The 13,772-nt window shown below is 45.7% G+C and overlaps 1 protein-coding gene across 2 annotated transcripts in view; it reads right to left on the reverse strand.

Moving 5' to 3' along the window:
- Positions 1-13,772, reverse strand: part of BIN3 (bridging integrator 3) — a 182,080-nt gene that overhangs the window by 81,995 nt on the left and 86,313 nt on the right. For both annotated transcript variants that reach the window (XM_069214055.1, XM_069214054.1), the window contains exon 4: positions 10,067-10,128. In XM_069214055.1, the coding sequence (XP_069070156.1) occupies positions 10,067-10,128 (62 nt within the window). The remainder of the gene's footprint in view (positions 1-10,066; positions 10,129-13,772) is intronic.

Below are 13,772 nucleotides of genomic sequence, written 5' to 3' on the forward strand. Positions count from 1 at the left end.
AAGATACTTTGGCATATTGTCATAAAAATAAAGTACCTTTATTTTTAGTATAACTGTGTATTGTGTTTTCTTATGATATTGTGCCTATGACACTAAGTGGTACTGTAGTAGCTTCACACGTCTCCTAGTTCAGCCTAAGCTGCTCTGCTAAGCTACCATTATCTATCAGCCTAAGCTGCTAGACACCCTATACACTAATAAGGGATAACTGGGCCTGGTGCAAGGTGCAAGTACCCCTTGGTACTCACTACAAGCCAGTCCAGCCTCCTACAAGGCCGACCCCCAGTTCCTGACCCCACTTTTGGCAGCAGGACTCGTGGGAAAATTAAGTAAATTAGGAGAAGTGCCCACTTCATGCCAGACCCATCCGTAGGGTAAACGAGGGGAGGTGGACAATACTTTTTAAATTCCTTTATCTTCTATGGAAGGAATGTGACCAATATGGTTAGGGCTATGCATCTTCTCAAGGGAAGTGGTCATAGAAAGGGTGTAGTCACCCTAAAGGTGAGTATCCCATTGGCTACCACCTGGCACTCGCTGTGACGCCCCTAAATTCAGTATTTAGAGGGCACCCCTGAACCCTAGACTCAGATTTCTGTTGACCTAAGAAGAGACGGACAAGTTGCCCAGCAGAGAAGACCGAAAAGACCAACTGACTTGGCCCCAGCCCTACCAGCCTGTACGTAGCCTTCAAAAGAAACCTGCACCCAGAGGATGACTGTCCTGCAGCCCAGCAACCTCCAAAGCCTTGGGAGGACTGCCTGCCTCTGATAAAGACCAAGAACTCCCATGGACAGCGAACCTGCCCAGAAGAAACCATCTCTAAAGAAGAAGAAGCCTGCCTAAGGAACCCCAAAACCAGGCACCAGAATTGATCACTGCACCCGACGTCCCTGGTCCAAGCCCAAGACACCCCTGCACCCAAGGGAGCTGGTCTGTCAGTGTCCCTACGACCCCTGGCATCTCAACTTACCTAGGCAGCTGTGGGTTGACCTCTCCCGGCCTCCAGGCCAGAACCTGCAGCCCATTTCTCAAAGTAATTAAGAGAGCTCCATTGAATAACATTGGGCGCCTGATGTTGTGTTGGCACTCTGCACCTGGCCGCCGCTGACGGTGTAGGTTTACTGCTGCCTTGTCCCCCCCTTGTACCTACCTCAACTCCAGGAGATCGACACCTAACCCCGCTTTACTCACCTGTAAGCAGGGCTTAAGCACATACCCAGTCTCCATTGGATAGCATTGGGCGCCCGATGCTGTGTTGCCACTCTACACCTGGCCACCCTGTGTCGATGAGGGTGTAAGTTTGGTGTTGCCTTGTGCCCCCCCTCCCCCCCCCCACCACACCCTCCAGTGCTCGCCTCAATCCCCAGAGACCAATCTCTGACACCGCTTGTTCTTACCTGGGAGCAGTGTATCTTCATCCCTCCCAGTCTCTGTTGAGTAACATTGGGCACTGACTCTAACTTTGACCTCTTCACTTCGCCACCCCCATGCCGCTGTGGGTGCACTTTTGGTACCAACCTGAACCTTGCCCGGTGCTAGTCTAAAACCCCGACAACTGGGACTGTAGGTCATGTACTTACTGTGAAACTGCATCCTTGTTTTCCTACCCTACAGTAACACAGAAGAGACTCTGAAAATAGCTGTGTTGATTCTTGAAACACCAAAGTATTTTTAATTTAAAAACTGCCTTTCTTATAACGACGTTTCTTGGTTCAAAGCATATATAAAAACAACTGTTATTTTTCTAAAAAATGGTCTTGGATTCATTCTTTGAGTGCATCTCTCATTTATTGCCTCTGTGAGTACAAATGCTTAACACGACTCCTTGATAAGATTAACTGTTCATCCATAATACCACAAAAAGAGCACTATATAGAGAGCCAGCTTCCTACATTTACTGTGTGGCAACAGCATGTCAACTTTGGTGTAACTGAATTTTATACACTAAATTACCATCTAGCAAGTCTGTGACCCAGAAGCACTTTATCCCAGGGAGAAGGACATCACCCTTTTTGGATTCCTTTGTTTTTGCTGCGGGGAAAGCCTGTCCCTGCATTCTGGAGTTTTGCTCTTTATTCTGCATGTCCACAAATCTACTTTTCCAGGCAGAACCCTCATGGCCCTCTCTGTCCTTTTCTTGGTAGATCGACAACTGCAGATATCACTATACTATGAGGTGTGGTGCAAGCAATGGGAAAGTTATTTACCTAGCGAGCTAACTGCCACAGAGAAAGCTTTGAAAATAAACCTTTCTTCAGGTTTGGTCTACTTTCAGGACAGCAGTTGGTCCCATGCTTAAACCTGAAACATTCTCTTTCAAACAGTAAAACACTTTTTTCTCTCTCTTTGTGAAAATACTTTAAGATGGTTACTTTAGACAAAACACTGTCTTGGGTTGGAGACTCCTTCGCCCTAAAATGAGGTTGTGCATCTAATGATAAAGGAGTCCCAAAGGTGCAGTTATGAGAGCCCAATCAATGTGCACCAAGAGAAAAAAGCTTCAATTTCAGTAGTAAACGATGCCGGAATGAGGTATTTAAAATGCACGTCTGTCTAACCCGGGAATTTAAAAAATGCACGTAAATGAATCGATAAGAGATACAACGCTGGAAAAGTTCCTTACCTCTAACACTAGCTTACAGCATTTTATAAAACTTCCAGCATATATGTTTTTCCATCAAGGGCCACCAGGTGGCATCACGCAAAAACAGTTTTTCCGAATGCAAAAAAACTGTGTCTCAGTGCGATCAATGAGTCATCGCATTTAATAAAAGACCCTCGGCACACACAGCACGTTCTTCACGTGGGTAGATGGGCTGGCTCCTTATGGATCCATGAACATGCCAAGCTGTAAAACCGGTATTACAGGTCAGTAACCTGATCAGGAAACATGACTAGGTTAGAGATCAACATGCTTTCATTACGTCACTTGTAGTAAAACTTAGATATTCATATACCTGCCTTCTTCATCAACCCCGTGAGAGTATCTGAAAAAAGTCACAGCTTAGGCCGGGAGGGTACTGACAACCAATTCTGTACACTAATTAGCATACTGAACATCTGACTGTATCAGAGAGCGCTCTAAACACAACGAAACGGGCTAGGTCACCCAGTGTTACACACAAAGGTTAGAGATGATGGTGGAGGTGGCCGAATCCTGCCAGGAGCTGGCCAATAAGCATTTAGCCCTGCACAGATTGGACAGTAATTGGCAAACAGTGGCTTACATTTTTCTAATCCCTGTTGCCTTGTCTAGGTAACATTTTCATTTCAAGTGTCTGAAAGGCTATTTCTACCAGAAAAGTACGTTTCTGAAGAAAACAAAGTGCTAAACTGCGACTTTTATGGCATTCAAACATGACTCCGGGAAGAAAAATTCTATGGGTTCTTAAAACAACTTTGCTCCCAAGGAAAACCATAAAGGTTTATTAGAGAAACATGTCACTATTTGCAAATCGATGATATCTGGTAAAGATCTTTTCCTGGTGTCTCAAAATGTATTTGCGTTTGAGCTTAGAAAGAGGACCTATAAGATTTCGTAGCATAATATACAACTACCAGAGGCTAGCAAGATTTCTGATTGGGCAGAACCCTTTCTACCACTCTCCAATAACCCTCAATTATTTGCACAGCAGAGAAAGCTAGATGGAGGGCTGTTTTCATATTTTAAGTTCCGCTGTAGGAAAATTCCCTATTTCAAAAGGTTACTTTCATTTTTCTGTGCTAGTTACTGCTGAAATTTCGACTCTATGACTTGATAAGTCACTAGCTGGTTTCTCACTGCATGTGCTTCTTTTAAAGCCTAATGAGAACATGCAAGACTCATTATGTGAGTACTTGTAATTACACATAAACAAAGGCTACAGTTGCTCAACCACAGGCGCGTAGCCTGCCTGCTCTGTGCATGGGGGCGATATGCAGAACAGCCGGACCTGATCAAACCTACAGAGGCCTGCAGCTTACAGCGGATGTAGGTGCGGCAGGGAGGGGTGAGGGGCGGGGGGGGAATCAACATTACCCTCCGCATAGGCCCTGAGACGAGATATCAAGGGAAAGCATACGTTACGGTTAACAGTGGAGGGCATTTTGTAAGCTTCGACTGACCACTCACTTAACTGAGTTTCAGCCAAATGTGAGAAACCTGTAGTAAGGCAGGGAGAGGACGGGCCTGGAGGACAATATTAGGGGCATCATTCCAGCTCTACCGCAATTCCTATATCTGAGGGCGTTTGAGATGTAAGCTTTAGATTTGCAGGGGCACACTTCATGTAGTGAAGTGGGCTGCTTGACATGTGCGGGGAAAGTCCTGGTTTCAAACCCCAAACACAGGAAGAGGGTGGAGGTCATGTGTGGTATGTTAGCCATTACAGCCCCTTAGTGCTCCTGTGAGACAGAACATAGCTGGACTTTGGACAGTGAGACCATGGACGTGTAGGAAGCAGGGAGACTACTGAATTGTGAGTGAGAATCAGGTCTGTCCCTACCAAGAACTATGTGTTCTATCAGATGATTAGAGTGAGTTGATCTCCTGGTGGCCAATAGGATAAAAATGGCACTGAAAAGGATTCTTCCAGCAAAGGCAACAAGTTGACCAGTCCTAACTGGTCTTTGTGAAGATTTTTTGTTACTACTGGAAAGTGAGTGACAAAGTCAACACCCACTCACTGTAAGCTGGCATCTAGGAAGGGAAACTCTCTAGTGCAAGGCGAGAACTTTGATGTCAGCACCAAGAACTGAACTTAAGGGTAGGGGCATCAATTACTGGATGAGGCAGAATCAGAGGGACCGGAATTATACTATGCCAGGTGTGAAGAAGCAAGCCAGAGACACCCCAAAAGGACCCCTGTGAAGTTTGGGGGAAGTGAACTGTGCTCGACCTGTTCAAGGTGACCGACTTAACGAACCCCTCTGGATGACTGAAGGCAGGAGACAACCTGGAGCTGGGTATTGTGTTGTGTTACTGGCAGAGGAGGAAACTTCCAGTGGACACTTATAAAGAGCAGGAATTTTCAATGAATGCCCATGCAGAACAGAAAAGAATTGTAGAACGGAACTGCTCCTTTGAAACGCTAAAACTCTGCAGTGACTGATCCATTTTTGCAATTTTTGTCGTAATTTAAACATAAAATATGTTTTCATTTTACTAAATTGGTTTAGTAGCCTAAGAGATTTCTTGATTGAAGTGTTGTGATGGTGTTGCTAATCCAAACGGTGCATTCACTGTAGTAGCCTTTTATCTTCATTCCCTGATACTAAGGGGTAGACAAGGATATTTTAGACAAAACAGTGTATGCCTCTTTATCAGCTACCACCGAGCAACCTGGTTTCTTATATCTGTACTGAAGGAAATCAGATGCCAGGCCACTAAGATCAGACAGTTGGGATGCAGGATTCAGGCTTGAATCATTCATGGAAGATGCAATCTGAACAATAGTCGCCTGTGAGCACTTATGTGAATTACCACTCGAAAAGCCTAACTGGAACAATTAAGATCATTGCTTTCTTGGCTTATTTCAGCTTGATGCTCTTCAGAATCAGGGAAAATTGGTAAAACAAAACTGAAGAAACGTCTTCACCCAGTTCATCAAAGATCTATTCCGCGTGGATGTGCCACCTGGTGTCGAATTGCACATTGCAAACGTGCATCTATGGTGTTCACTTGTGATGGGCTATCTGTTTGGGAGTATCACTGCAGATGACCTGTTCATGACTTTCTGTACCAATTCTGCTTAGATCAAAAGCTTGCTCAGTTTGTATTCGGAGTAACTGAACTGCTTTTATAGAAAAGTTTCTTAGAACAAGTCACTACTAGTTAACAAGAGATGTTGTCATTTTCATTACAACTTTTTATATATAGTGCTTTATTCCACAACTAGGCAGTTTCTAAGGGCCATATGTACGAAAGCTTTTTCCCATAGACACAGAATGGGTAAAATCCTTTGGTACATCTGGCCCTAAGTGCTGTAAATAATAGGCGTTGCTTCTGCCCAATTTAATAGTACTCAACTGAAAGATACTCAAAAGAATGGAAGGGTAACTTGGTCTTGGATTTGATTTAGTGACAGGTAGATCACCAAGTTTAAGCAGAAAGTGTTCTTCTCAATAAGGGATTCTGTCACCAAGATTCTTAATCTCGTCACTATAATGTAGCTGTTGTTCTGCTCATTTTTATCAGCAATAAGGTCTTCAATGTGGTGTAAATCGCTTTAATTGGAGAGGAACGGTTCTTAGGTGCAGCATGTTTATGTACTTCAGCTCACTTCGCAACCTCAACCATGGGATCCATAGATCACCAAAGTGCGCTCCCACCCTTGGAAAGAGTAATTAGTTTCCTGTGTGAAGTGGGAGTGGCTGCTAAAACAGAACTTCTCTCATACTCTCACCTTGAGTCCAATTTGGGAAAGATGGTAACTTAATAACAAGAGCATCAAGTTGACTTCCGAGTTTCCAGAGGTGTCACAGAAAGTGTCACATTCAAGACTACAACTATGCAAATGCCCATGGACCCAGGGACCATTGGATAAAGCGTTACAGACAGATCTACACATCTCCTAAGCCAATCAGCATTTATCTTCTGAAAGATGTATTCTTTTTTGGTTTATGACTTCCGTGCCCTGACCAGTGACTTTTCCACAGCGGGAAAACATGTTTGAAGGAATCTGCACAGCTATCATTGTTATTAGAAAAACATGAAGGACTTTGAAGGACTTTGCATCGTAAACTATCATCAGGAACCAGTCATCCAGCGAAAGACAGAATGGCACTACCTTTAAACACTTGGAAAAGGCGCTCAAGCAGATCCACGGCAGAAATGCAGGACCATAAAATGCAAGTGTTACTTCATTACAATCAAACTTAGAGATTCCCTGTGTAGAAGTGGGGTAGGGAAATACTTATCATGTAGGTCTATGGCTCACATCCAATCCCATGATGAAATTGAAGGAATATCCGAGGAAAAAACATCATCCTCAATGCACCTTTTCTCACATGCTCTTTTGGAGACTTTAGGCCCAAAATGGGTCTATATGGCGCTACTGGACGCTTTTGTACTGCTGAAGTGCGGTAGAGTAAACGTATGTATTAGATATTGGGGCTTAATTGATCGCATGCTCCTCACACTATCAGTTGTCTCAGATGGAATTGCCTAGATCATGTGGACGTTATAGGTCTGATAGCTGTATTTTTAACTAGAGAGCATGGATGGCATGAGGATCCGACGTAATCAAAGTCAATTCAAGTCTTGTAGAAAGAACTGAATCTCTGCCAAAGAAGCGATGAAACATGCTGGCAAACTCCATAGCTCAGGGGTGTAAAACTCAAGTCCAGGAGGCCCGGTTTCAAACATGATTTTCAGGCTAATCACCCACTATAGAATGAGTGCCATTTATTTAGATTAATGTTATGTGGGTGTGTCTTATGCGGAAAACCTCACTGAAATCTGGCTAGCCCTCCAGGACATATGTTGGACATGCCCAATTTAGCTGATGCATAATTGCGACATGGATATTAATTTGGGAAGGTATAACCCGTCTAAAATAAAAACAGAATATTCGCATCCTTACACAATTCTAATCTATTGCTCTTCATTTACTTTACTTCCACATAGTTACTCCATCATTCTTCCATTTTACTGTATTAAGACCACCATTCTGGGGTAAAAACAGCATTAGAATACACTAAGGTAAATGCAAAAGAATCCCAATCCAAGGGCGAGGATGAGAACCCCAAGCCGAGGGCGAGCATGAGAACCTCAAGCCGAGGGCGCGCATGAGAACCCCAAGCCGAGGGCGAGCATGAGAACCCCAAGCCGAGGGCGAGCATGAGAACCCCAAGCCGAGGGCGAGCATGAGAACCCCAAGCCGAGGGCAAGGATGACGGTCTGAATGTTCCCTCTCATTACGGAGGCAAATTCCTGCCCAGACATGGCTGCTCTCCAGCACATTTTCGGACTTATTGGTCACTCATGAACAGTGTGACGGTCAGGAAGACGCAGGATACACAAGGCGTGTGGATCATTAATTGACTTTTTTGCTAAATTTAAGTCAGCTATCCACACGTCAAAAGCATGACATCTTCTTGGGGTGAGGAAAAGGCAAAAGCTTGATTACACTAATGGTTGTCGCAGTGAGACATCATCGGTCAACAGTGAACCACATTTAGACAAATATAAGAATAAAATAGCAAGCAAGGTGTTCAACAATCCTCACTGTAAAGAGAAAACCTAAGTTGCCAATCAACTGCCATAACAGTGGTCTCTGGGATTAGAGAACCAGCCTTGAGGTTTAAAAGATGAAGTGCAGTTTTTTTGTTCCACTTTCTAAATGTTTTGATTTTTAAAAAAAACGAGGCACTAGGAATGCTGAGGAGCTGCCGTCTCTACATTGTAGGTGTAAGTATTTAGTAGGCATACAAAAAGAAAAGTAATTATATCTTTGGCTAGGCCTACATCTTTAAAATGATGCAATCCGAAACGTGTCCCGCGGTCCCACACACAGGGGGAGCTCCTCATTGTTCATGAATAGCACTGAAGATCCCACGATGGAAAAGGCCTAGATATCAGGCTTCAGCCCTGTAGCCCCAGAACAAGGTTACACGATTCATTTTTTCTACGTGAAGACTTCGTGCATTACAGTTTTTTCAGTTCTTTTCAAATATGAATTACAAGTTATAGGTCGCCTTTTATCCTGCTTCTTTTTTAAAGCATCCGTATTTTCTATTTAGCGCAGTAGGAAGACCCGTCCTCTATTCCTACGCGGCTGCGGAGTCTTTAATGCTTTTCTAAATGTATATGTTGTCTAATGGTGAGTCATCGATCCTCCTCCACCACTCCACATCAAATCTTGTTCGCTTTCAGGGCGCACTTCCCTGCAGCTCTCTGCACAGCTACTGAGCGCGTCTGATCCAGTAGGCCTGTGGTGCTCGCTTCAAAACTGGTAATGGTTTTCAGGAAGAGCTGTCAACACTGAGGGGGTTACAGGGCGACCCCGGAAGAAGGAAGGAGGGACTTGAAGGAGGAGCACCGAGGAACTAGCAGCAGAAGCAGTGAGGGTATGGGTTTTAGGCTTAAGCACATCTGGGGTGCACAGGAAGTGGAGTGCGTTTAGGTACAAGGACATGCAAAGGAGGAGGAATGGAGGGCCAAGCACACGGTGCAGAAACAGAATAAGTGCAAGGGATGCAGGGAATGACAAAAGTGAGGCAAGAAGAATGAATGGGGAAGGCAGTAAATCAAGGTGAAACTAGAAGGAACATAAGGGTGCGAAAAAATACAAATGGGAGGAAGAGACGCAAGGGGCGCAGTGGGACACATGGTGGGAAGGACCACAAATGGGATGGATAAGGAGGGGACAAAAAGGAGGCAACGACAAAAGAGAATACAGGTAGCAGCAAGGAATACAAGAGGGTACCAAAGAACACAAGGGGTGGGAGGTAGAGGCCAGACAAGGGGTAGGAAAGAACATGCACTGGGCCATGGAGGGAAACACAGCAAGGCACATGCAGGGACGCACGTTTGGCCTGGGTGAGACACGCACAAGAGATGCAGAGTGAACCACACAGGGCAGGGAAAATCCTGATGCAGGGGGAGAGAGGCACACACAGGGGACAGGCAGGCATACAACAGGGGATAGGCAGGCATACAACAGAGGGTACCCAGGGACTATCACACGAGATAATGGGCAGAAAAATGAAGAGGTGCCAGGAAAAACCACCTAAATGAGGCATAAAGTAATATATAACGGAATAGAACAGGACGATCACGAGAGCAGGGTGAGGCACATAAGAGGGAAATGAAGGGCAAGGAAGTGAGCATTAAATGACAAGGGGTCAGGGCGATGAATGTGCAAGCGATCAGAGAGTGCAGTCACGAGACCAGGATGAGAAATAATGCGGAAGGGGCATAAACCAAGGCGTGAGGAAGACAGACACGCGCACGTACACTCAAGAACTGCACATGAGCAGTGTCTACTGTGGCACAAAATGTCTGCTTCAATTCTCAGGAACGATTCCCAGGTGTCTGGGAGCATACCACCCTTCATCCACGCCATCACTCTCCACCACTTACCTAAATCAGCCTCTGTACTCTTCTTCATGTCTTTCTGCAGCTTCTTGGTCTGATCTTCCAGCCTAAACAATGTTAAATGCTAAAGATGAATTTTGACCAGCTTTTGAACACGACAAAAAATAATTTGCTTACAGTTCTAATTTATCAACTTAAGTGACTGAAAGCCGAGATCATTCTCTACACTGATTTAGTCACTGAAAGTTACACACAAGTACCAGAAAGGAGCTCAACCCACCAATATTGTTGGCTAGACAGGTGCAGGGCCCAAAGGAATCATCACATCATGCTGGTAAGTAATTACTCTCATTAATAAAGGGGCACTGGAATTACTGACTAGTGGTGAAAGTGTACACCTTAAATGCTGCAAGCATCAATCATAGCTTCTAGATCTCCTTTCAAACCAAAGTCCTGCACAAACAGAGGACAGTCAGGGCTACAAGGCAGTATAATATGCAGCTATTGTCATTGATCACTGATGTTCCAGGAGCACCAATACTACTAAATTCCAATTGGATAATCAAGTTTCTCAGTTCGGCTACTGCTCTCCTTAGGTAAGTTGAGCAGTTAAGGCTTACTCATGGTTGCGGCACAGATTAAAAACTCAGATACAGCACATCACAGTAGATACCACTCAATGGCCTGCATTATATTCTAAGGACTAAATTTAAATTCCTGGGCAAAACACAAATTTGCATAGGGGTCAGAATGACAAGTTGATTGATAATTATCACACCCTTGTAGTATTCCCCCGATAATTAGGGCAGGTGAAATAAGCCAAAATTTATGGTAACACAAAACATGTAGAATTATGGAAGTTAAGTACTTATTTTGCATGTTAAGCTTCATTTTGAAGATGTAAATTTGGAATAGAAGGTATTTATCAAACGTGGTAATAACTCCGCGGTGGGGTACTGGAATTTACCAAGTGTAGTAAATATCTGTCCTTATTCCACCTAACTTAAAATGAGGGCTTAGGTATAGCCAGTCGAAATATGGATAGGGCTTATTTACATGGAAGGAAAGGATTATTTTACTTACACTGTAAGCATCTGTTCGTGGCATGTAGTGCTGTAGATTCACATGCTCTCAATGCTCCTGCCATCTAGTGTTGCCTCCGGATGTGTGCAGGTTGTTTTTTAATCGAAGAAGTCTCGAGTCATGAGGCAAAGTGGCTTCTCCTCTCGGTGATAGTGCGCATGGTCATCAACTCCATTGTTAGATTGTTTTCTTTCCGCCATTGGGTTCGGACGTGTTCTTTGGTGCTCCGGTTTGAGACCGCTTCTTCAGGCTCTCTTTGGTTTGTTTTGCACCTCTATTCCTGTCGGTATTGTTTTCGTTCGTGTTTCTATCTCGCTCTTCGAAAATACAAGAAAACCACCAATCGTCATCCTCCATTCGCAGCCTTAGGGCCTTGCCTGCCCAGCCTTCTTTCTCATCTCATTGGATTTGACCTGGGATGCACTGCTAATGGAATGGACTCCATTTTGGTTCTGTCTCAGCTGTCACGAAAAATATCAGCACACAGACATCCATCAAGTATGTAACCTGTGCCTGTCTCCTGACCATGAGGAGGAGAACTGTGAGGCCTGTTGATCTTTTCGATCAAAGAAGATGTTGTAGGATCGCAGAGCGAAGCAAAAGGGCACACAGCGTAAAGACCTTGAGGAGACCCCCCCCGACATCTTCGGTCTCCATGACGTCGAACAGAAGGAGGAGCTGCACAAGGCCTCGGCAGCAGAAGAGGCGGCCCTTTTCATTCTGGACTCCAAAGTAGAGTTTGGCAAAAAGCTCCAAGATCTTCCTTCGGGACAGCATGCAGGGAGTACAAATGCCCCTGGTCCAGCCTACTAAGAGACATTCCGTTCCGATCCAAACTACAGCTCCTGGGCCACCACTGCCAACAGGCCATGGTAGGCACGAACATCAGCTAAGGATGCCCCGCTCTGGGACTGGCACCAAAAGTCAAGCAGAAACAATCCTCTGCTGTACCAAGCCAACCAATCTTGGTGCCAAGCCAACCATCTACCGCCTTGACTCCGAGCAAACCAATCAACACCGCTTTGGCTCCGACCACCTCGGTACCGAAACACAAACCAACCTCGGTACCAAAAACAGCTGACTCTACACCGGAACCGATTCTAGAGACTACGGCAGAGAGGATCAACCTGAAACAAAAGAAAATACACTTTCAGCCTTCTACTGGATGCATTATGGCAAAGGCAGTACAGTCGGCACCTACTCCATCAAAGCGCCAGCTTAATTTCGAGGAGGCCATTGAAATGCCAATACCTCTTAAAAAGAAAAAGAAGGAGGACATTGCCACCAGTCCTCTATATGCACCTTTGCCTGCTTCTCCACCACCTCCACCACCTCTTCCTCCCAAACAAGATCCTACCTGATGTCAACATTGGTGCAGTTCAGAGTTAATTCAGAGTCTTGGGGTCCAAGTGAATACTGACGGAGGGTTTGGGGTGGTGGAGGGGGAGGGCTGGGACCAGAGGGTTGATTACTTATATCTAGACAGTTCAAGTATTTCCCAAATCAATAAAGACAATCATATTTTTAGTCTTTATCAAGGGAGCAGATGTAACACAAGACCATCTGCCATTCTAAGTCCCTTGAGGGGACACATCATTAGTCACCCATACCGTAGAAACCTCTGTAGCAGGGCATCCAAGGAACAGGGGCATGAACTAGTACTCAGGCTTCAACAGGCTCTACTGGGAACTGGATTTGATGGGCAAGGCACCCACACATAACTAACAAGCATTGGCATAGCCAATAGGTCTTGCTTTTGGGACCTTATATCCATCAATCAAGCAATCAAAGAGATTTATAAAGCGCGCTACTCACCCACGAGGGTCTCAAGGCGCTGGGGGGATGGGGGGGGCTGGGGGGGAGGAAAGAGGCTGGGAGGAGCACTGTTCGAAAAGCCAGGTCTTGAGGCTCTTCCTGAAAAGGAGTGGGTTTTGGGTCTTGCGGAGGTGGGTTGGGAGGGCGTTCCAGGTTTTGGGTGCAAGGTAGGAGAAGGATCTGCCCCCGTTGGTGGTGTGTTTGATGCGGGGTACAGAGGCGAGAGAGAGGTCGGCTGAGCGGAGGTTTCGTGTGGGGGTGTGGAAAGTGACTCTTTCGTTGAGGTAGGCAGGGCCTGTGTTGTGGAGTGATTTGTGTGCGAGGATGAGGATCTTAAATCATTAATCAAATCAAATCGTTAATATTTATAAAGCGCGCTACTCACCTGTGCGGGTCTCAAGGCGCTAGGGGAAAAAAAGGTGGGGGGGGGTTACTGCTGCTCGAAAAGCCAGGTTTTTAGGAGTCTCCGGAATGCGGAGTGGTCCTGGGTGGTCCTGAGGCTGGTGGGGAGGGAGTTCCAGGTCTTGGCTGCCAGGAAGGAGAAGGACCTCCCACCCGCCATGGAGCGGCGGATACGAGGGACGGCAGCGAGCGCGAGGCCCGAGGAACGGAGGAGACGGGTAGGGGCGTAGAAGCTGAGGCGACGGTTGAGGTAATCCGGTCCCTTGTTGTGGAGGGCTTTGTGTGCGTGGGTGAGAAGTCAGAAGGTGATCCTTTTGCTGACTGGGAGCCAATGCAGGTGTCTCAGGTGTGCAGAGATGTGGCTGTTGCGGGGTGCGTCGGGGATGAGGCGGGCCGAGGCGTTTTGAATACGTTGCAGGCATTTTTGGAGCTTGGCGGTGGTCCCAGCATA

The sequence above is a fragment of the Pleurodeles waltl genome, chromosome 11 (assembly GCF_031143425.1).
Source record: "Pleurodeles waltl isolate 20211129_DDA chromosome 11, aPleWal1.hap1.20221129, whole genome shotgun sequence".
NCBI classification, from domain to species: Eukaryota; Metazoa; Chordata; class Amphibia; order Caudata; family Salamandridae; genus Pleurodeles; species Pleurodeles waltl.